Source organism: Pempheris klunzingeri, chromosome 17, assembly GCF_042242105.1.
Source record: "Pempheris klunzingeri isolate RE-2024b chromosome 17, fPemKlu1.hap1, whole genome shotgun sequence".
NCBI classification, from domain to species: Eukaryota; Metazoa; Chordata; class Actinopteri; order Acropomatiformes; family Pempheridae; genus Pempheris; species Pempheris klunzingeri.
Window position 1 is genome coordinate 19,763,976 of NC_092028.1, and position 24,551 is coordinate 19,788,526.

Here is a 24,551-nt window from a genome sequence, read left to right on the forward strand (position 1 = left end):
CTCATTCATAATTCTGCTAAATGATGAAATGAAGTGACAGTGGATTAACTGTCAGGCTCCACCACACACACACACACACACACACACCACAGTCTTAGATACACAGCCATCACTCACGCTCATCTTTAAAACCGTATTATATCACAATGACAGAAAACAATAACAATGTTTGTCACATAATACATAGCTCAATGACATCACAGCCCCATTAGGAAGCAGTGGTGTGAGATCTAAGATGATTTGTAAGGTTGATATTTGGTGATGATTGCAAAAAAAATGCATTAATCAATTGTTGGCAAACTAAAAGAGTCTGTCACCTCTTCTTTCTCAAACCTTGCATGCATATTTTTCCTGACAGTTGTCCTGCTCTGGCATGTTTTTCTACACAAAGAGCAGACTGGAGGCAGGCTCAGCTGAAAGCCCATTTTAGGGTCTCTAATCCTCAATGCTCATCAGATCCTCTTGAGGATTAATGTCTTGCAAAGTGATGACAGATTACTTCACTTTACCTTCCACCCACCCTCTCACTGATTAAATGATAAGAAACCGTGATTTATCAGCAGAGAACGACCTGCAGAGAGGGAGAGAGATGCCTCCGATACTGTCAGTCTGAGGAATTAGAGGATAAAATGAGGAAAAATACAGAAAAACGTTCTTTTTTTTTTCCTTCTATGGATTTATCTCCTGCCTAACTTCTTCTGTGATTTTTTTTTCAATACATCCGTAATGTCAACTCACATATGGAATAATGTAATTTAGCGCCTTGGTGTTTCCACTTGATTTGTAAGTGTGAACAAGACAAAGTGGCTCTATTGGTTTGATTAGGAGGGTAAAGGCTCATCTATTTACCTTACATTAATCATTATCAGCCTGATTTATGACACCCTGATGGGTAATGAAAGTTGACAAACTACTGGCACGAGACAAATGGATCCACTTTGATTTTAATTGGAATTTTCTTGTGCGTTGCGGTCACGTCACGAGTAATATTTTAAATGTATGTGTTTGGTTCCAAGTCCAATCAGTGCATGTTTGATGCCAGCCATGAGGAAAACCACTGTCTGGGTGACAAAGAACTCATCGCACATTAGAAACCTGATTTTTCTTTGTTCGATTGCAACTGAATGATTATCTGTGGGTCGAACAGCTCCTGTAGTTGGACAAAGGTACATAACACATGCTGTGGAAATATTTCTCACCCAGAGCTCAGACTACCCACCGGACTCTTAGTAACTATCTGCTAAAAGCTGCTAGGAATGTGGCCCTGACTCAGGCTGGCTAAGCTGGTAGTGAGAAGGGAGAGGGTGGGAGGTCAGGCCGTCCACTGTTTACCTACCAGATCAACTTCAATCTGTCCAGTTATCTGAGTGTTTCTGTCAGAACCTCCTTCTATCTCTGTCTCCCATGGCGTTCTGTGTTTGGTCTAATCACTCTACGACTTGCACTCCCACGATTCGCTTTCTTTGAGGCTGAAGAAATGCACCTTTAACCTGTCATATTCCTGTGTTTTCAAGTTTTTATTTTAATGTCGCAGAACTTCTTGGCGTTACCTACTTACCACGAGGATGCATTGACATTAGATCATAACATCATAGTTTAGTGCGGATTGATAATTTATGGCTCTGACTTTAGCTAGAAATGATATAAAACAGCATCTTTAATGGAAAAGAATTTAACTTTTAAATGTGTTTCTCCCCGTCTGTGGTTTGCAACTCTTCTCCCTGGAGAAACTTCACCCTGGGATTTGGTCTTCCACTTACTTTACAAAGGCCTGTTGCAGCTTGGACTCCAGAAATGTTATCTTTGGTAATTTTCCCATTAGACAAGGTCCTCATAAGCCTTATCTTAGAGCATGTCTCAACTGAATACCACAGTCTTTCTAGAATTAATTAGGCTTGTGGCAGGACTATGTTCAGCCCCCACAGGTAATTGACACTGTGCAGGTTTGGCAAATGATTGGGACTGAGGTGCACTGCAGTATTAAGAGGTAGGCGACTTGTCACATTGAATTATTTCTGCTCATTCCTGACAGCAGTGCCCCCATTAAATTTAATTAACTTGTTGTTTTATTAAAAACTCACTTCAAATGATGTTATTATACCTGCAAAAATGTTCATTACAAAATAGAGTAATACTCAAATATGTCTTTTCAATATTTTGACGAGGACAAACATGCACAAAACTTTTATTTAAAAGTTTTTTTTATTTAGTGGAAACAAGAACTTGGATTTCATCTATACCGGACAGCTAAACCAGGGGGGATGGCCTCTCAAATGAAAGTTAGAGGGTGAGCAATAATAAACCTTTTCTGAGCCAGGTGTGCCTGCCCCTGAACTAGCCGCTCGGGACTTCTAACCCGAGGTGATCCAGCTTCCAGTCTCTCAGTGGCCACTCATCAAGCTCCAGCCTGAACAAGCAGCACAGAAACAGGCTGAGATTAGACGGACGATGGAGATAACCTGCCCTCACAGCACGAACTGACCAAGGGGGGTGTTTCATGTGTAATGTGGAGGAGCATTTACAGGAGCCGTGAGGGAGCACAGAACAAACCTCTGACTGGGAGTCTGACTCTGATCACAAGAATCTGAAGATGTGAAAGTTTTGCATCATGAATACAACATCTTGTTTCATCCATAAACAAGCCATAAAAGCCTCCTGTTGTCTCATGCAGCAGGCCTCAGATCTGGAGAGAGCAGGGAGCTGACAGGTGACCAGGCTCTCCATCACTCCTGCGGTTAATGACCACGGCTCAGAAATGAGACCCTAACAAATTATCGCGAGTAATAAACGTGATTTATGATGGAGACTTAGCGCTCGTGCTCACCGTCCGATGGGAGGGGAGGGGAGGGGAGGGGAGGGAGGAGGCGGAGGAGGAGGAGAGCAGGGGGAGGGAGGGAGGGAGAAATTGAATGAGAGGGACAGAGCGAAAACTGAGAGGAGCCGCCACAACAAAACTTCTCCAACAACCAAGCAAGTGGAGCTACAGAGCGGCTTCTCTCTCCTTCTCTCCCCGCATGGCTGCTGAGCTGCGCCGCTTCTAACTCCTGCAGCACTGAGTGTGGTGGCGGAGGCAGCGGGGGGGTCTGCGCCTGGAAAGATGGACCATTTAATAAGGATCAGGTCACGCAGGAGAACAGCGCTGCTTCTTTTTATCCTCCTTCACGTGACGACGACACAGACTGGTAAAGTATTTAGTTGAACTTAAACGAGTATGTCGACAGAAGTCAGAAGAAGTTCCTTCTTTAAAGGCTCACTCCACTTTATCTGTAGGTGAGGAGTTTTCTCAGGTGCCCCCAGCCGACATGTTGGTCATTAAGTTATGAAGAAGCACAGTGTTTGCTGTGGATCCTGGAGTGTGAGGCTCATATCTGCTCTGGATCACTCCTGGCTGGGATTAAAACTCTGAGCTCAAATGACTTCTGCTTGCAATTAAGTATAAGCCATTTGTGTGTGTGTGTGTGTGTGTGTGTGTTTGCATGCATGCATAATAATTCTCCTCCTTTATTGCACAAGGAGCACATTTCAGTTAATTCAGCGTCTCCTGCCCCAGCTTGCACTTGAATGTAACAGATTTGGGGGGAAAGTGTGGATGTGAGTGCGTCCTTCCTGCGTCAGGTGAGCTGCAGGACTCTCAGCTCAGGAGGTGCATGATGTCATGTTTGAGTTTGCTTGTGACCAGCGTCGGTTCACTGTGAAAAGGTTTAACGTTGGCTTGAGAAAGAGGTGAACGGCTGAACACTGAGCGAACTGAGTAGATTAAAATTCCTGTCATGGATCTGTTTAATGTGCTCACACAGGTCTTCCTGAAGGCGCTTAGCTCTAACACTCACACCGCCTTGCTTCTGATTATTCTGGCACTCTTCAGTGTTTTACATGTTTTCCTGCAGGCTGCTACCTCTAAGTCATGTTTAGCACACTTGGAGTGGCCCAGTCACACTGTGTGTTGCAGGAGTGGAGAGGCCGGACTGTGTTTCAAACATCCACCTGTAAGAAAAGAAGCTGGTGTGTTTGCCCTGTCTGATTGCACTAGTGTCCTGGTTTCCACATTTGCTGCACTTTGAGCAGCCATTTTAAGACCTCCATGTCCCCAAGATAGCCAGTAATAACCAGCACACTGTACACTGTATGTCGTCTGGCCCGCTGCTGCCTGTCACCCACACAGGCCTCCGTGCTCGAGGCCGAGTCTCGAGTATCTTCAAGTGGCAGCAGTCTTTTTCATTGCAGGTGCTGCAGTTTTACAGACTCCCCTGATGAAGGGACATGCTTTAACAGCAGGAGTTAACCCTGCGCTCACCGCGAGCGCTTGAAGATGCCTCATGTTCACTTGTGGCTGTCCACATGCGGCCACTTTATGGCTGGCAGGCTTTGTTGGGGGAGTCACTGGCGAAGATACAGCGACGGCAGGAGGGGGCGAGCCAACTGACATGCTCACATTGAAGCGACGCAGCGGCCGAGACGTCCACTGCTCTCTAACAAGGGCCTGTGAAGTGAGAGGCTGAGATGGTTTGAAAGTGCACGGGACATATGGTGGTACTGATATGCCGGGCTCAGATACGTGCATGTGGCTGATAATGTGTGTGAGTCTGTGAGTGTTTGTGTGCATGTGTGTGTGTGTGTGTGTGTATTTCAGTGCAAGAATGTTTTCCCATATGCTTTCAGTGTGTGTGTGTGTGTGTGTGTGTGTGTGTGTGTGTGTGTTCGACAGAGATGAGAGAGCACTTTGTAGTTCTGTTTGCTGACAGGAAGTGAGACATTCTTGCACACGTCCACAGTTAGATTCAGTTAGAATCCTCTGTTCTTTTGCCTCAACACACACTTTTGTTCGGCTTTCAAAGTCTGGGAATAGAGAGTGTTTGTTTCTCTATTTTATTTGTCTCATCTCTTCGGTTACATCATCTTTCTCCTCTTGCTTATCCCCTGCCTCATCCCTGACTGGTTCTGTGACAGAGGGGAAATCATGCGAACAGCCCCCTCACTGTGTCCCGTTTGATCCAGCCTTCTTGCCAATCCTGCACCAGACTCCCAAAGGAGGACGGCGAGCCTTGTTCGCCTTTGATCTACCAACAAATTAGTGGCAAATGAAAACAAATGAAAAAGGCAGCTGAATTTTGTAGGATAGAGAATAGAGAATATTTTTTTAACGCTCCAGCATTTTATGTTGCATGTGAGTTTGCGTTTCTCTAATGGAAACATTAAACATCAAACGTGCCAGAGATGCTGATGCTGCAAGTGTCATATCAAGCTGCTTCTCAGACTGTTTGATGAAGCAAACTGCCTGGAATTCCCCCAAGTCTTTAATATGTAGAAATGATGCTTAAACTTCGTGGCGCCGGGCTGCCATCTATAGTATTCAACACACATCTGGCTTCCAGAAACTGAGGACCTCCCTTCCCCTCAGGCCTCCATGGCTCTGTGTTTCTGATCGCCGGATGCTTCAAGAGATGTTTCTGTGGGACCAGTTGGGGAATCGATGCTTCCTGTAGAATTGCAATGAGCAGACATCAGAGGAGCTGACTTCTTCGCAGTGTCCCCTTACATGTCATCTTCCTCTTTTATCATCCATCACATACTGTAATAGTGAGCTTTCCTACCAAAGCCATATGTAGATTTGTGAAAGCAGTACGCTACCCTCAGTGACATCTTGACCTGGCTCATATTTCAACTTTAGAACCTGCCAAGTGTCCTTTACCACAGACACTAAGCTGCTAACAGTGAAGGGAAGGATTTTAGCCTCAAACTTCTAAAGAAGCATGTTCGTGTACTTGTGTTACTCATGGTGTGTGCTATTCTTTCATTTTGCCAGCTCTGGTGTTGCACTCCACAACAGCTGCCTCAATCTTATAATGTCTTAGAGACTAAATGACGGCTTGGGGTTGAAACTTGAATGGGCTTGGTCATGTGTGCGCTTGCATGTTTGTATTTAGGTAATCCCTTGTGCCTGAGGTGTGGATGCTGTATGCGCACGTGTGCCTCAGAAATACTGTGTGTTCGCGCTTGTATTCGTTGTGGCATTGTGTTATTTTACATATTTATGAGGACCTGATATCCTCTGAAGGATAAAGAGTTGAGAAAAGATCTTCCAATATCAGGAGAGTTGAAATCCACGCCTTGCCTCGTAAAGAGAGTTGAGTGAGTAGAAACTGGGTCAGGCGAGGTGAAGGGCCAGTGTCAGGCATGCAGCGGAGATTATGGTCAGGGCTGGATTTACTGTAGTCAAAGAATGTCCTCACATGTGTAGAAGTACAAATGTGTGTTCCTCTCTGTGTTTGTGTGGAGCGCCTGCCCGGGTCGGGGCCTTGAAGGGCAGGTGTTTTCTCAACGGGCCAAGCGGCTTTTGGCCTGCCGACCCATCGTGCTGTGAGCAAACATGAGCAAAACAAACTGTGGAGATTGAAGAATGCCGTGCTAATGCGAATTTGAAGGGAATCTGTAACCAGATCCCGCTAGAATCCTTCAGCTCCGACACCCAAACATATAACTCACAGCGAGAAGTAGCCTAAACAACAGGACTCGGCACTGACCCATATTCAGTAGAGCATACCAATAATCATGTATTGTTCCTAATACGTGAGCAATGTTTTTGTATTTCCCTCATGTAGAACAAAATGAGGAGGGAAAAAGTGGCCTATGCATGTGACTCATATATAATCATCAGTATAAAGGATTTCTGTAGAGGCACAAATCTGTGTATCTATATATTTCCTCGCCCACTAGTAATGATGAGGAAATTGCACTTTGTACACTGAGGCACATTTAGCTCCATTTTACTAAATGTATGTAGCGGGTTATATCAGATCCAGAGGGAGCAAAGGGCCAATGACCTACTAGGCAGCTTCTCTTACTAGATGGTCTCTGCGGTGTCATTTGCACGTACTGAACATTTCCTGTTGCAGGTCCAAGCCTCCCTCTTACTGGCCATTCCACCTTTTCAGTGCCTGTTCAGCTCAGCATTAAAAAAAAAGAAAAAACTCTACAGCTACAGACTTCAGCCTCTGTGTTTGGTCGTCTTCCTCCGTATGCCTACAGCCTAGAGAGCATAATCATATAAATATTGATAATGTGGTAAAGGGTACATGCTTAAAGTGGATCAAAAACTGAATGTTGCACTATTGTTGTTGTCATCCTCCCTTTTGTTGTCTCTTAATAATGTGAATGTCAAATCAATAGCTCCATGAGCCATAAGCCCGCTGATTGCGGAACCTTTCCCAGCACAAATGCTGAGTTGAGTTACTCGTAAACTCTCGGTGATAACTGAAAGCAGACCAAACCACAAAGCACATTCAGGGCGATAAATATCTCTGCCTCTCAGTTTGCGTGCTTCCAGCGCTACAAATGCCTCCTTCCATGTTACAACAAATTTATCTTAGTGATTTTAATACCCTCGGCCTACAAATTACAGAGCAAAATGCTCCGATAGAATAATACAGTGATTCAGAGGGAAAGTTTGACAAGGGCAGAGGTCCTGGGTGCCGTGTGGGCGTTATAATTGAGCTGCATATAAACAGTGTGTGCAGGTTGTTTGGTTATAGTAGAGTGTTTGTGTGTAAGGTCAGGTATCAATCTAATGTGGCTGTTCATGTGTTTAAACGCTCATCTGTTCTAAGAGTGTATTAAATCTGCCCTCCTCGTCGTGTTCTTGTCCACAAACGGCAGTGACCCAGACAGAAGGTCACACTCACTGCTAATTAGATTAAGGCTATTCTTCATAGAGCCTGGGACAAACTGTGTTTGGGTCTATTCAGCCACTTCCACTGGTTTTGTCACCATTTTTCATTATTAATCATCACATGTTTTACATCTCATCACATTGAAAATGTTTTCGGCTCTAACAAGGGTCATTTTCACGGATAGTGGAATTTCAGTAAACAACGATTTAGAAAGAAAGAGATCAGTTTAAAAGCGTCTGTTTGCTGGACGTAGACGTGCTCAGCACATGTTTATGTGTTGTCATTTTATTTATCATAAAGATGTTTGCACGTCTCCAAACAGTGATTTAAAGTTCAAATGTCAGTGCTTTTCTTCCACTCATCTCAGGGTGTGGTCGGAGATACGATGGGAAATTCTCACTGCCCAGATTCATTTTGGCTTTATTTCTTGTTAGAATTCCCCAGATCCCAGGCGCAATAGTTTTTGACAGTGCGGTATTGTGTGTGTACGAGTGGTATTTTCAGGCTGAGCCGGGAGTGTAGGTGGTGTGAGTCATAAAGAATGTCTTCAGAGACATTTTCTTTAGAAACACAGAGAACACATTATGTCCATGTATGATGGACGTGGTACTGAGCAGCGTGACCGCGAGGCACGGAGAGACTGAGTCAAGTGTCACACCGCCAGAGAAGATACACAGATGTGGACTGTTTGGTGGCTTTTCCAGGGGATAGAGGATGATCTGTGAGGACGAGCGCTCGGCTCTTTTCTGCCTGGAAGATGGTGGACAGCACTGTTTCTGGGCAGATGTGGTTGTCTCAAAGAGGAAAATACACAAGAACTAAAAAGGGGGCAAGAGAAACATCTTATACGTAGGACATGTATGTGTTTATGTGCATTATTACGTACCTTCACAGTACATGAATGCTGCCCGCTGTGTGTCAGCGACTCCTGCTTTCCCAGGACTGCAGCTCCTTCCAATGTACTTCAATGACCTTTTGGTGTGATTGGAAAACACTCCGAGTCATCAGTCCTCAGAGACTCTGATGCTATTTCAAACATGTTCAGCCATAACTTAAGGAGATGGGAACATCGTGCTGCACAGGCCGGGAGAGGAGGAGCCGCCGGGTCGCACGTTCTGTCTGTACACTCATCCGCTCCTCTCAGGTTTCCCTAGAAGTTAAAATGTTTTAACAAACCTCTACACACATATTCTCACACATATGTACACAGTATAATAACAATAAAAGCCTAAAATAAATGCAGAAAAATAAAGAAAACAGGTAGTGGGGTTTGAAATAAATTGAAATCTGAAAAAGGCCATAACATAGGAACTGGATCGGACATAATTAATCAGTTTCTATTGTCCCTTCTTGACTTCTAGTATGTTTTTTGTTGTTGGCTATTATTTTTGATATGCCATATATTCTGTCAAGAGCATATGCAGTCTAGATTTTACATATTGGAAATGTGTCAGAACATGTTACAGCATACACACACACATGTAGCCCAATATAAAAGATGGAAAAAGAAAAGAAGAAGAAAATAAGGAAAGAAAAAAGGAAGGGTAGAAGCAACATCTCTCGACAGGTGGTGTAAGGACACGATCACCACAAAGCCTAATGAGATGCGAAGGAAGCCTGCTCAGACAGTCAGCGCTGCAGGATAGGTAACAAGGCTCCAAAATTGGCGCAACTTAAGGCGACATTAATGAATCCAAAGCAGGGAATATATTTATTTTATCGATTGCTGCATGGATCCAGACTTCATATGGCCTCCTGCCAATAGCCTGGGGTTTTCTTCTTGACTCCAGAGTCAGGGGTGGAGGGCCTGAGATTGTGAAAGAGGGGATACTGCACAGAGATGTATTTTATGTGGATCATTCTTATGCTCAGCTTACTTTGGATGTTCTTGCAGCAGCTATCGTGGTCACAGCTCCTTAAATCCAACACAGATTTTTCCCCACGTCTTCTGAATCAGCTTGCCAAGCATATTCGTCAACAGTTTATTTTGCACGCTTGGGTGTGGGATGCCTATTTTTCTCTGGAAGTTTAACTGACACATCACTGTGAATGCAGTTTTTTTTTTTTGGAGGAATTTCTGTTGCTTGTCTCAGATTTCTGCCATTGGCATTGTTGCACATTCTGGCTGTTCTTTGTTGTCTTGTGAGAGTCAGAGGTCAGCAGTCTCCTGTCATCTCATAGTTGGAACATGTTCAGAATAGGGCGACAGATATCTTTAAAACTCTCACTGAGTTGAGGCAGAAAGTGCGTTGACATCTTTTTGGATTGCTTGAAATTGACCAATTCTGCTGAAAAGTTAATTGTGTTAGTTTGTTTTCAGGCCATTTTGTCAGATGCTGTTCCGGATGGGCTGACAGAAACCCAAGAGTCCTGTGTAATTAGACCCATGTTGCTTTAATTAAGAGCATTATTCAGACTGTTCCAAACATCACTACCTTATGACCTCTCTTCCTCCCTGTGCATGATTATGTATGAGAGAATGAGAGAGATACAGACAGAGCAAGATAGTAGATGGACAGAGAGGGGGAGAAAGAGAGAGAGTTTATTGGATTCTGACCTTTGACTAAAACACAAACTTTCAACTTTGCTATCCGAAAGGAAATTGATTTGCAAGCAGGAATCAAACAAGGCAACAACAGGGCTGGTGGAGAGCTCGCTTGGGATCAGACGAAAACAGACACACTACTAACAATTCAATTAAATACAAACATTGAGGATTAGGACCCAGACAATGATGTAAAGTAAACTGCTGTGAAGAATAAAGTGGTTTGACAGAAATGCAATTGCTTGCGTGTTTATTAAAGATTGAACATTAAGCTGATTCATGGTGAAGGTCAGTTTGCTGCAGCCCATTGACTTTAGTGACCATTAACCAGAACTGTCCATCCATTTTATCGGGCCAAAAGACAAAGAAGCTTAAAATGAATCTGTCTGCCAAAAATGTAGAAATGAAAACAATGTCAGTGTCCTTCTTCTTGATTTAAGCGTGGGTGACCGGACTGTGACCTTTTGAAGTCAGCACACCTTATTCTTTGACATTTAGGTCTTGGCTCACTGTCATGGTGGGCAGAGCAGATTTGAAAGTTGTTCCAAAAGACTGTGTGTGGCTGAACATTTATTGGTGCCACTTGTACATATAACAGCCTGCAGTTGCTGTTGTTAGAAGCCAGCAACTTCTGTAATTATTTCATTAATATGGCTTTTTTATGACTCTTAAATATTCAAAATTTAAGCCCTGAGGTCTTAAATACTTTTCAGATCTGTGCCTAATGTTTGCCATTGTTGGAGGCTGGCTGTAATTCACAGCTTAACCTATTTACAGCCCCGTTGCCATGCAAGGGGACTCAGGGGGTGAGCTCTCAAAGCTGCTTGGAATAAACGGCCTCTGCCATGCAAATAAATAATGCCATAAAATGTAACGCAGTGTTTTTCTGCAAGCAATAGCTGGGCAACGGAAAACTCTTTCCACGTGTTTAATTAACAAGGAGAATAAAAGGCGAGCTCTGCAGAGCTACAGGAGGCAATTTGGGTTTAGGATCCTCATTTCAGATGCCTGGAATGCTAAGTGCTGAGTTGCCCTGAACAGGCTCTCTCTAGCAGCTGTTTGGAGACTGGCTGCCCACACAACTCTGATCCTGGCTAGTGCTCACGGCAGCAATTTTTTTCAACAGAACATCTAATAACATGAAGAGTGGATTGCAAATAAAGCACAGGCCTATTGTAAGGAAAGAGCCAGAATGAGAGAGAGAGAGAGAGAGACAGCTGCTGTGCTCATTGCAAATGAGCATAATTTGACACTATACATAGTTAACCAGTAAATAAATCTCAATCTTAACTACTCATTATTTCCTGTTTGGAATAAAAATCATCCTTTTCATCAGAGTGCCATTGATTAGATGATAAGCCGTCGTCGCCATCAAAGCGTTTAAATTGTGATAAATGCGATGCGGACATAATGCTGCTCACTGGTGCAGGGGGAGCGCTGTGCAGGTGTCAGCTGTCAGGTGTGCTGCAGTAGGATTATGGGTTAGGCTGTGTACTACCCCTATCCTATAATAACACCCACAGAAGCCAGGCCACCTGCCGCCACATCTCAGAGGAGCTCGTCTCTTCCGACTCCTAGGAAGCAGGAAGCCTCCACACTTTAAGACCGGCTTCCAGCCGCACTAAACCCTGCTCTTCAGCTCTGTAACAACCAGTACTTAACTGAGCCAGACAACAAAGTGCTGCGACACTGGCAGAGTTTAAGTGTTAGACTGACACGACTAGAAGCATGCTGCCGCCATCTGTCACAAGCTCCACCCTTTTCATAAGTAGTTTTTTATATATATATTTTTTTATATTGCTAGAAACAAACAAAGAAAAAGTAGAACACTGGCTTATTTAAAAGTACGTCAACAAATATCTTGTTTAAAGAGACAGAATTAGCTACAGTCTGTGAGCATGAAATAAAAACAAATCCTCAATCTGTTCCATAACTATGTGCAGATGCCTCATTTTTTTTAATTCTCTCCATTTTCAGCGGATCCCATTGATGTTCTGCAAGTGCTGGAGCTGTCAGAGAACATGGAGGGGGTGTCCTTGGAGGCTGGCCTCTGTACCAGCAGGAGGGGCATGGAGGACGCAGACCTGGCCTACAAGATAGACAAAAAGATCCAGCTCAGTGCTCCCACCAAGCAGCTCTTCCCTGGTACTGGACTTTTTCCGTCCTAGCTCATATACAGCATTAGCCTCCAGTCGCATGCAGCTATGAAATACACGAGGGTTTCCAAAACACTCTGATGTGTCACTTTTACAAGGGATTCTTCTCTTAGTAAAACCTTAAGAAATCTGACTTTGAACTCCGTGTACTCGTCTCCGTGGGTGCTCACGGCTTTCACGGGCAATATTTTTTTCATCATTATTATCTTTACTCAGGTCTCACTGGCAGCGGGTGGTGCCTGCATGTTATAAAAATGTCTGCTCCCTGCTGTGCTCTCTCTTGTATGACTTAACAGCCTCTCTCCTCTCCTCTCCTCTCCTCTCCTCTCCTCTCCTCTCCTCTCCTCTCCTCTCCTCTCCTCTCCTCTCCTCTCCTCTCCTCTCCTCTCCTCTCCTCTCCTCTCCTCTCCTCTCCTCTCCTCTCCTCTCCTCTCCTCTCCTCTCCTCTCCTCTCCTCTCCTCTCCTCTCCTCTCCTCTCCTCTCCTCTCCCTCTCAGATTCCACATTTCCTGAGAATTTCTCCCTGATGACTACCATGCGAGCTAAAAAGGGCTCCCAGTTCTTCCTGCTTTCAGTGTATGATAACCAGGGGGTGCAGCAGCTGGGGCTCGAAGTGGGCCGTTCGCCTGTTTTCCTGTACGAGGACCAGCACGGGCAGCCCACACCAGAAATGTACCCCATCTTCAAGAAGATCAACCTGGCCGACGGAAAGTGGGTAGTTTGAGAGCTTGCAATTAGAGCAGACACCGTATAAATGAAATATCTGCCCCTCTGTTGGTTTGACAGCACGCTGTTTCTTATGCGTGTGCTGAATACATCAGCTTCACCGTCTCTGTGTAACTCTCTCACTGTAACTGTGCATCTAGAACTTCCTCAAGCCTTGAAATCCTTACATTTCTGCTTGACCTTGAGCAAATGGAATAAGATGTCCATGGAGCGCTTGCTGCAAAGATTTGAATTAATAATAGGGAATCAAATAAGGAAATCAATTCTTCACGGTCTTACTTCTGTTTTGTTTGATCTGAAAAAAGTGTGAAACAGCTCTTGGCATCACTGACTCAGCTGGACAACAGACTTCTCGTCACAGACCTCTAAGGCTCCACGGTCTGTTAACTCTCACTCTCTCTCTGCTCTCTCAGATGGCACCGGATAGCCTTCAGTGTGAAGGACAAGTCTGTGACCCTCTACTTGGACTGTCAGAGGGTGGAGACCCTGGATCTGCTGCGAGGGGACAACGCTGTAGTCAGCACAGAGGGCGTCACTGTGTTTGGCACACGGCTTCTTGACGAAGATGTGTTTGAGGTAGGACATTATCAAAGAGCAGATGATCGAGGGTTTTACTTTGACATCATTAATGTTCCCGTTTCAGAAATACAATTTCCTATTTTTTTGTTGCATTTAGCCAAAGTTTCATCAGGACAGCACATCGACAGGACAGTTTTTGAGAAGAAGAAGTTTGAATACAACATATAATGTGATTTTTTTTGGTGCATTTCTGTATTGAGGTAGACAAAGGATCAAACAAAAGTCAGTATCATGTGAACTTTGTTGTATTAAGCGTGCAGGTGAAACCATGGGAGACTGGTTTACCAGGGTCAGTCATCAAGACAAGGCGCTGCAGGGGGGGGCGTCCTGATGACCTCGATTTTTCTTTATTTATTTGTCAGCCTCTTTCTCACACTTCATTCAGTGCGTTTGATTCATACTGATGCTTGTTTGAGTAAAGTTGAAGTAAATGATTTGGATCATTTGTTGATCAGATTAGATTTTATATTGATTTTATACTTTTTTAAAAAAATATATTGTCAAGATCCAAAACATACATCATATCGTATGTGATCGATACAGTATGATACAATATACAGTGGTGATGAGCAGAATCTAAGTTGTATGTGATACTGTGGGTTTTCCCCTACCTTTAAAACTACTTGAGAAAATATTTAAAGGCAAAATTGCGGTTCAAGGGTGACAGAGGCCTCCTGTCTATCAAGTGCTGCAGGAACAAAGCAGTGCAGAGTAAAAGAAGTGTTTGGGAGGGAGTGGGGAGGAGGGGACAGGCTGTTCAGACATGCCCAGCCACACATTTCCATTGCAAATCCAAGAAATAACACATTCTCTTTGCTTTTTGGATTTGTCAGTGTCAGTATCAGATCTGCTGGCTAGAGATGGGTTGATGTAAGTCTGAGTGACAGCTCTGGATTTGGACTTTAAGAAACATGCTTGACTTTGAATATATGTAGTTTGATCATGTGCTGTGATGGTCAAGACTCATCCTCTTACAGGAAAAGCCAGTATCGCAGATAAAGTTACTGCCCAAGTCATTCCAAATAGCATTCACTAGAAAAAAATAGATCACTTTGAAGTTAAAGTGCATTTATTCCGCTAAGAGCATTAGAATATGTGTTCACATCAGACTCAATATGCTGAAAATGGAGGAGCAGGAAGATTCATACTAAGCTCTGGGATTGGTTCCAATCTGCAGTAACCTTTATTTTCATAAGTAATTCTCAGTGTTTCCCATGACAATAAGCAAACCCTGCTCCATTATCATTCCCAATGAGGCTCCACTCTAAGTCTCTTGCCCACAGCATGAAATAGAGATCGGCTCAAGACCCTTCTCCTGCTACGTCCTCGAGGCTCAGTGTCTGCTCAGCAACTGAGCAACAACGAATAGGAATGATAGACATTGTAATAAGGTGCAATCGAGTTCAGAGAAATGACCGTCTCCCCGACCGTCTCTCCCCTCTGTGTTCCAAGAATAACCCACAGTCTGCAAAAAGGAACTGTTAAACTTTATGAAAGTACAGAGGGTGGGCTGTTATCACTCCCTGCTGGCCTAATAGACAGAAAGCACTGCCTTCTTCACTTTCACCAGGAGAAAACCAGATGGTCTCAGTCCTGACGAGTGAACATCTCCTGCCCTGCGTGTGTAGGCAACAACCACCTTCCTGACATTGTCCACACGCTTACTTTGACTTGAACTCATTTGCCCCTCCCGTGCTGCAAGTCACCCTCCGCTCCCTTCCCACCCGTCCCTCTCAGACACAGACAGCCTTTCCAATTTTTAAATTACTTTACATCCCACTTCAGCTAAGAAATGTGTCTCCTTGTGGGCTCTATAAATTTCCCTTTTCAGAAGCAACAGAGACTGTTTAATCTTTGGCCGTGCTCCAAAAACACTCCTCTGCCCTTATTTATCACCCTATGTGAAGAGTTAAGATGATGATACAGTATTTGTGGTGATGGCTGATCAGATCCATCCTTTAGTCCAATCCATGCACTTTATGTGGTCATCGTGTAATATGTATAAAAGTTTGCACTTAATTTAATTTAACATTGAGTCGTAATATGTTGTTTTCTGTGGAGGAAGTGAAAAACCCTGTTTTAGATTTTGGACAGCGATATGTGTGTATGTCTGGCTGTGCATATGTGAGTATCAGTGTTGTACACCTCGGGTGAGGCTGGTACCAGGGGAAGGGAGATTAAGCAGGCTGACCTCTGGGCCTCTGTTCCCAGGCCCTGGTTTGGGGAAGGAGGCCAGTGTTCCGGCCCAGTTCTCCCAGCGTGGGAGCTCAGTGTGGGAGCATGGGGACTGTGGTCAGCCCCTAATGTCTCTATTGCTTCCAGATTGTCTACAAATGGCCGCAGAAGTTTGGTGTTCAAACTCAACACGCTGCATGCATTTGCAGTAAAGCAAACATGAAACTGTCCACAAGTGTGGTTGTGCTGCCTCTTGGCCGCTGCGTGCCCCGCGTATGTGCCTCCACACACTGACTGCTCAGATAAGATCCAGCCCAGCGTTTATTTGTTAGGAAATTCAGATCCTTACTGTCTCGATTAGTCCTGGAAATAAGAAATGTTCTTGGCTCGCTGTTACAGTCATGTTGAAACCATGACTTGTCAAGCATATCATTAAAGGGCAGCTTTATGTGAATGCTTAGCAACCTCATCCATTTACCACACAAATTGAAGAGGCACATTAAATCGGTCAAGGTCTGTTTAGGTCATATTTTGCCGTGGTACTGACTTTTATCTGATCGTGGTCAGATGTTTTTGGTTAGTTTTGAGCATCTTTTGTACTTTAAGTAAATGAGAAGCATTGGGCTTGTTGAAAAAGGCAATTTTCTGCAGAGACTGAAATCAGATTAAGGCACTACAAGTATGTGTGCAGCACCTCAAGCGTGATCCAGTTAGCTGTGATTTGTTCAAACAGTCCGACTCTCAGCTAGCTGGCGACACACACCTTGTTAGAGACAGTAGAGGAAAGAGAGGAGGTCACTCTCAGCATGTTTCAGAAATGTATGGATTCAGCGGAGGTGTTTTCCAGCTCATGTCCTCCTCAGTCGCCCTTGAACCATCCCAAAATCATGGGTGCTCTGCCGCCTGATTTTGGGCAACAGTGTTTGCTTCTATTGGAGAGAGCTCCTGCTAGGCAAGAACAACAGGAAAACTTCTCTGTGAAAGTGCTGCCTTTGATCTCAAATTGAGATTGGATTAGATTGGATTAACTCCCTGTTGCCGTTCTCTCTCACTCTGTCTCTATATTTCTCACCTTCGAGTGCGATCGTTTCCTTTGCTTGACGCTGGCTTTTGGCCAAAATAGGAAGAAAAAAGGACAAAATCCTTTCATGTTAGAAGCAACACTGTTTTCCTGCGTTTACAGTTTTGTGATCCAGACTTTGCGAAGACACATTTTGCTGATGAGGCGTGATTTGAGCTGTATTAGGAGATATGTTCTGATTTATTTCACCTCTGGCCAGTCACGCCTAACTGAAGAGATTACAATAAGACGATAATTACCACAACATCAAGCAGTTAATCTGGCTTGATTTATCATAAATGGCTGCTCAGCTGTCCCTGTATAACATTTCATTCGGCAATATGTTTGCAATGGCCTGTCAGTTACATAGATTCATATCGCTAATGTTATCTAAACCCTGTGAAACACTTTCCTGTGGGGACGCCTGCGTTTAGTTAGCGCTGCAGCTCACACGTATCTTCCATGTCAGTTTAACTATAGGATATATATTTTTATTCATCATCCAACCCATGAAATGTCAAAAATAATGACAAATGCCCATCAAAACTTATTCAAGCCAAAATTGTCTCTTGACTAATAATATATAAGTTTTATAAATATGTATACAGATGAAAGCATTTGTAGACATTTGTGCTATTTATCTTGATTTCTTGACAAGTAATCAACTAGTTATTGCAGCACCACACAGCATTATATAATAATGTAATGTGAACAGAGGACAGGAGTGTCGTTAAGTGTAAGGCCATTAAAGCCAACAGAGGCTCTGGTCTTAGTGCTGCAGGGTGTAGCAGTGCTGTCTCTGTGCCTGTTTGTGTATACACACTGCTCGTGCCTCTAGGGTGGGATGGGAAGTGAAAGGTCCTGACAGGGGGGTGAGAGAGAGCTATTTCGTGTACACAATTAGGCCCCCCCCCTGCAGTTATGGGTATGCAGCGATGCAATAGTGAGTAGCAAATGTACTGGTGGTGATAATGCTGTTCTCATAGTGTCTGTGGTGTATCAGTGTTCTGGTCCTTTGAATATCTGTCAGTGCTCCAGTGAGGTGATCCTGCTTCACGTCACAATTGTCTGTCCTTCTGCCTGCTTCTGATTCATTTCAGGGAGATATTCAGCAACTACTGATTCTGGGAGACCCCGAGGCTGCTGCCAACTACTGTGTGAACTACATACCAGACTGTGACTCTGCTTTGCCCTACAACAGCCCAGCTTTGGAGCTGCAGGAGGTCAGTACTGCCACCAACAGGAGGCAATGCCCTCTGGGAAAACCCATGCAAATCTTCATACAGTTCTTTGAAAGCTGATACAATGAAGGATCGTGTAGCTTTAGGTCACCTCAAATAACTGCAGAGGCGCAGCTTGTCTTTTTATTGGAACACTTTCCTTGTTATGTATTGTGTCACTGCGTTTTCCACATTTCCTCAGAGGCCATGTGCTTTATAATATGTCCCATGCAATATTATGAGCTTCTACTTCTAGCGCTCATGTTAAAACATTATTAGGTTCTTCTGGCTGCTACAGTGAGCCCCTGTCTCACAGCCAAACAGTAAAAGGAGCACAAGCATGTCTATCAATAGACCTGCGTGTCCCTAAGACTCGTATGATTTACACGCAGACTGCGTCCCCGGCCAAGAAGAAGCCCGACCACTGTGGAAATGTAGCGAGTGTTTGCAAGAGGAGACTTGAGAGATTAAGACAGAATAGGCCATCAGTCAAAGGAGAAGTGTCTCTTTTAAATGCAGCCAGGAGTGGAGCATTCTTAAGGTCAGGTGTTCCTTTGGCAAGGCACACACACACACACACACACACACACACACACACACACACACACACACAAAACCACACACACACACACACACACACACAACCAGGAGCCGATAATTCAAACATGATATAATAGCTCTCCCTTCTCAAGGCGTGCATAAAAATTTGAATCAATCATTGATATGAATTACTGTGTATTTCTTTGGTGGTGTGAAAGGAATAAGGAGGATGGAGGCAGCCAGAGGAACAGAGGCACAGAGTGTGTGTGTGTGTGTGTGTGTGTGTGTGTGCATGAAGCAGGGCTTCAAGTAACTGTTTGAACTATTAGATTAACACTAAACTGTGGTATATACTGTATGTGTCTATTGTTTATGTGTGCATACACTTATATGACTGCACAGTGGTTAGTCATTGATAATGCTTGAGAGATGATTCATCAGCGGTGGTGTGAGGCCATCTCGACAGTCATCCAGTTGGATAACGTAGCACTACAGCTGAGCAATGAGCTCTGAATCCAGAACGTGCCAACATCTGTCCCGCTGCTGACCTACTTCCCATCATTCTCCCTTACACACTGACCTTGTTTACACGTGGATGTAAATGACATCAGTGATGTCTTTCACAGACTGGGCCTTCAGCTGTGTTTTCAGGCAGAGGCCATTCATATCACTGACATGCAATGGACCCTCCCTCAGGAGGACGACAGAACCCATATTTGCTCACTTGCCAGAGTACACTGAGAATTAGCACCTCTGTAGGATCCTAGACAGGGTGACCTCTGACTAAACAAATATGTCTTCTCCTTTGACAAAGAGGAAGCACCTCTTCATTTGTTTGTCCCTTCTCATTTCATGTTTGCTGTAGGTTTTTACCATCTCAGTGGGAATCACAGCAGGTGTCTGACCCCACATGACCTGTATGTGTCGCTTTACTGTGCTGTTACAGGCTATTTCCTTTATTGTATTTTCATTCACAACAGTGTCTGTTTTTTCTCCATCCTGCGCCTTGCGTTGCCTTTTTCATAAAAAGAACTCCCAACTTGTGTCTGACACCTTGATGCAAAGTGACCAAGCCGATGAACCAAAGGAGCGCTCCAAGAAGAACAGGAAGGGCAAGAAGAACAAAAAGAAGAGGGACAAGGGCTCTAAAGGCAAAGGCAAGGGCAAGGGCAAGAAGGGATCCAGAAAGAAAAAACATGAAGAGGAGGTGCTTGACGATGGCTTCCTCAGAGCGTCCACCACACTGCCCGAGTATCTGTCCCAAGAACCTTTTCAGCCCACTGAGTTGCCAGAAATTAAGAGCGCCCTAGAAACTGTCGTCCCCACTGAAGTCTTCGACAAGACGATAACGGAGATGCCCACACATGAGCCTGACTCTACAACTGAGGCCGCCACTGTGGTGCCCAGTGCACTGCCTGAATCAAAGGTTACTGAGGAGGTAGACAAGTTTACCTGTAGATGTTCTCCACCCCAACCTCCCCCCCCCACTGCCATTCGCAGTTCTAACCGATCACTCCCTTAATAATCTCTTCCCTCTCCGATTGCTTCCCATCAGCACTAACCAGCACCATCCTAATCATCACCTCACCTCCATCCCTAGCAGGAAACATGGAGAATGCATCTAAAAAGAGAAATCTTTAATGATCTCATTATATGCCCTGTGACTGTGTCTGTATTTTTTTTGTAGAGCTTTCAGTAATACATGCATACCACATCCCTGATAGCCTGCTATGCATGGTACATATATAGTACTTGTCTTTCTGTACGTGAACCCACAGAATGACTGTTGGGTTTACAGTTCATTCAAGGTGAATATTTTGTCAGACAACCTCTAAATTGTGTGTCACCAAAAGAGGCCTTAAGCTTTTCTAAAAATCAAATCTGTTTTAACTTCACACAGTCTCAAACAAAGAATGCTTTCGTACATCTCCTTCATGTTTGTTATTTGCTAATTTGCCACATAAACTAATTTTTCATGGTTTCTGTAGCTGTTGCAGTTTCTGCCTCGCTGCCACATGATTCTGATGTAGTCCATCCACTAATTACACTCCAGCATCATAATTAACTGCACACCTGTCAACCTGTGTCCCTGATAATCAACACTTCCCATAAAATCCACCTGTTTTGCTAACATTCAAATTGTACTTTACAAAATGTGGTTTTACTTGGAAGAGCTGGGTGCTAATGAGAAGCGCTCAATGTCCCCTGGCTCATCTCTGCTATGACTCATTTAACCCTGCGTGTTGGCCTGCAGGAGAGCAAGCCAGTGAAGAAGCCAGTGGTGGAGGAATATGGAGGTGACCTTTACGAAGACCTCTATGACGATATCTCAGTTTCCTCGGTAACAGTGGGCCCAAATGTTACTGAATATGAGGTAGGTTAAATGCAAATACAAGAAATGTCTTCACCTCAGCAGGAAATCACTGAGAGGTTATTTTGGTATTAACTAGACCTGTCACTAATGGAGTTATTCATTCCTTAACAGATTCTTGAATATGAAGATTACAAGAATGACACACAGTCAGAATATGAAGAGTATGAGATATATGAGGATAGCTTTGACTTTGCAGAGCGGGAAAGAGCAGGAACGTGGGATGGAGAGGTAAATCTCAAGGTGAACCCTTTCGTCAAGTGGTGATGTCCTCAATTGCCTGTGTCAAGTGATTTCTAACAATCCACATCTATCCACCTGTTTCTCCTCCTCAGGCTAGCCTCAGAGCGGAGAAAGGCCAGAAGGGAGAGCCTGCTATTATTGAACCGGTGAGCTACTGGAGGCATTCAGTGAATAGTCGAGTAGCTTTAGTTATGGCCACTGGAATGAGTTGATATACTCCTAATGTACATGTAATGCTATTGTATCTGTGCTTGTTTCTAGGGTACATTAGTGGCAGGCCCCCCAGGTCTACCAGGACCAGGGGTAAGTCTACTCTCACAGGAACTGTCCAGATGTGGCACAGAATGTTGAGAATTTTGGATTTTAGCCATCAGGATGCAGCTCTGCAAGGAAACAGGGTTTTTAGGCGTGAAAGCCCAAAAAATGCGTCCCATCCCACTAATGCAATACAAGATTGTTTGATTATATTTCGTATACATCTACTAACACACCATGAAATGGCCACTAAAAATGCAGTAAGAAGATTTTGATCCAAAGCTACATAAAGAAAGAGATTATTGTGGAATGTGGCGTAAAAGAAGATTATGATTCAATTGAAAACAAGCCACAATATGGCAGTGTTCTTGAATGTTTGTGTGAGTGCTGTGAATGTTTCCTTCACAGGGGCTCACTGGCCCCGCTGGACCAAAAGGCCCTCCAGGACCAAGGGGAGATCCCGGCGAATTGGTGAGTGTGGCTCGAGCCTCGACCTTGGCCCACTGGGTTAGTCTGACCCCTTCTTCTGTGGGACAGAGCTGTGGGTTCAGCTGGGACCTCACATTGGATCATATCCATGGGATCACAATGTGCTTGGTCCAGTCCTGAGCTGAACCTGCTGGACTTAAGGGACACATGTTGAGTCACACGTGCTTGACCTGATTTTCTATGTGTGTGATTGCTCGAATAATTGTGTTTGTCCATGATCCATCACAGTGGATCGAACTTCAACACACACCCACACACACACACACACACACACACACACACTGACAGATGCTCTGTCGTTTTCCAGTTGTTGATGTTTTTATCATTTTGCAAAGACCGTGATGGAAGTTTTTTTACCATGCTGATTCCCATGGCTTACAAGCACATCATCTTCACGCTTGTAGTAGCTCTATTTCATTTGCTGCGATGAAATCTGAAGAGATGCAACAGTGATGGATGTCAGTGAAAGTGCAGCTGATATCAATATGTGAGGAAAAGGACAAACAAATACAATAAATCCACAAACAGTCTCTTAAATCATGGCATTAAAAAACATGAATATAAATTGACTGTATTTTACTTTAAACGTTTTAAGTAAGTAACACAAAGGACTTTACTGCTACTGTGTTATATGTACAGTGTGCCTGAAGTATTAAATGTCTACAGGATGTCCCCATTAGTAATGAATAAAGCCTTAAAGACATGAGCTTCTCCATGTGTGCCAGTCACGCTGCTGCAGGACCTGAAGGCTGTTGCTGCTTTTGAATTATACCATACAAAGGCATGGAAACATATATTTGATAAATAAATTGTCACTTATGTTTCACTTTTCACTATTTGATAAAAGGTGGTGCCAAGAAAATCACCCTTGGCTCATAAACCATAATGTATCAGATGTATTCATCATGAGCAGCGACAGGTGTCATACCAACATGAATACTTTAACTTAAACAGTAATCTGATGAGCACAATCTTAATGACTCAATGCTCCATTACATTACCTGTTGAAATGGATATTTACAGTGTGTAAACAGAAGATAAGGGTGTGTGTGTGTGTGTCATGCCTGCTGGAAATGGAACAACGGTTGTTTTTACAGTGACAGTAGACAGCAGGGCTGTTTTTCACTCTGAGTGACAGAGACAGATAATCTTTTTCTCGCTCTCCGTTTCTCACACACACACACACACACACACACACACACACACACACACACACACACACACACACACACACACACACACACACACACACACACACACACACACACACACACACACACACACACACACACACACACACACACACACACACACACACACACACACACACACACACAGTAACCAACCGATGCTTATCTTTTTTTCCCCATCCTCTCTATACAGGGTCCCCCTGGACGTCCTGGTCTTGCTGGGGTTGATGGGATTCCAGGTCCTCCAGGAACCCTGCTGATGCTTCCAGTGAGACCTTAAAGCACACTTATTCTTTCTCACACACACTCAAACACACACAAAGCACACCTTCTCCCTGTGTCGAGTAGTGGCATGACCACAAGGGGGGGCTGTGTGATAGAACTTCATTTACATTTGGGGAATCCTGCAGTGGGCAACCATACCTCTTTTTCCATTGCCTCCAGTTCCAGTATGGGGGTGATTCCCAGAAGGGCCCAGTGGTGTCTCCCCAGGAGGCGCAGGCTCAGGCTATCCTGCAACAGGCACAGGTGCAGAACTTTGGTGTTACTCCATGTTACAATATCAGTGACTGTTGACATTCATGAACACCAAATGATTGCGTAGTAAAAGTGGAAAGGTACCTTGTGTGGCGTACACAAACCACCCCGTTGTGTTTTTCTTCCAGCTGTCACTGAAGGGACCTCCAGGTCCTCTGGGTCTTGCAGGGCGACCAGGCCCACTGGTAATGCACTCCTCTGACTTTGACCAAAATGACATCATACCCCAAGGGCTCCTGCAACCTTTTACCTCAGCTTAACATTCTGTCTGACCAGGCACAAGCTCTGCTCAATCCCCAGCGTCATTATGCATGCTCAATATGTTTCTGTGATTATGAAAGCACCACAGGACTGCAGGAATGAACAGATTTGCAAGATAATTTTTAGCTCATTTATATTTTGTTTGTTTTTTAGCTAGATCCTGCACATCATGTCGTGCTTTAATGAATTCTTGTTTTTATGTTGCAGGGGTTGCCAGGTTCCGCTGGGCTTAAAGGAGACGGAGGAGACTCTGGCCCTCCTGTAAGACGACACATTGTTTTGACCTCACTACTAGCTTACATCATTTTTGCCACTCTGTTCATTCTTTGTCACACTTTTAACACCTTTTCCCATTTGTCTTGCTCTGTCCCTTTCTCGTATAGGGACCACACGGGTTGCCAGGCCCTGCAGGGATTAATGGAAAGTCCGGAAAGAGGGTGAGATATCTATTAAGTGTTGCAGATTTCCACACTGATAATCTCTGTATCTGCATCTTGTGTCACTGTGCATGTTCTATAAAGCAAAACCTATTTTCAC

General features: G+C 44.1%; 1 protein-coding gene across 1 annotated transcript in view; it reads left to right on the plus strand.

Moving 5' to 3' along the window:
- The first annotated feature begins 3,097 nt into the window (after positions 1-3,097).
- The window catches only part of col5a3a (collagen, type V, alpha 3a), a 43,485-nt gene continuing 22,031 nt past the window's right edge, over positions 3,098-24,551 (plus strand). Inside the window, exons 1-16 of the mRNA XM_070847939.1 lie at positions 3,098-3,182; positions 12,190-12,357; positions 12,866-13,079; positions 13,508-13,670; positions 18,009-18,131; positions 19,699-20,106; positions 20,923-21,042; positions 21,154-21,270; positions 21,375-21,428; positions 21,544-21,585; positions 21,946-22,008; positions 23,410-23,484; positions 23,661-23,744; positions 23,882-23,938; positions 24,222-24,275; positions 24,398-24,451. Of these exons, the coding sequence (XP_070704040.1) occupies positions 3,098-3,182; positions 12,190-12,357; positions 12,866-13,079; positions 13,508-13,670; positions 18,009-18,131; positions 19,699-20,106; positions 20,923-21,042; positions 21,154-21,270; positions 21,375-21,428; positions 21,544-21,585; positions 21,946-22,008; positions 23,410-23,484; positions 23,661-23,744; positions 23,882-23,938; positions 24,222-24,275; positions 24,398-24,451 (1,881 nt within the window). The remainder of the gene's footprint in view (positions 3,183-12,189; positions 12,358-12,865; positions 13,080-13,507; positions 13,671-18,008; positions 18,132-19,698; positions 20,107-20,922; positions 21,043-21,153; positions 21,271-21,374; positions 21,429-21,543; positions 21,586-21,945; positions 22,009-23,409; positions 23,485-23,660; positions 23,745-23,881; positions 23,939-24,221; positions 24,276-24,397; positions 24,452-24,551) is intronic.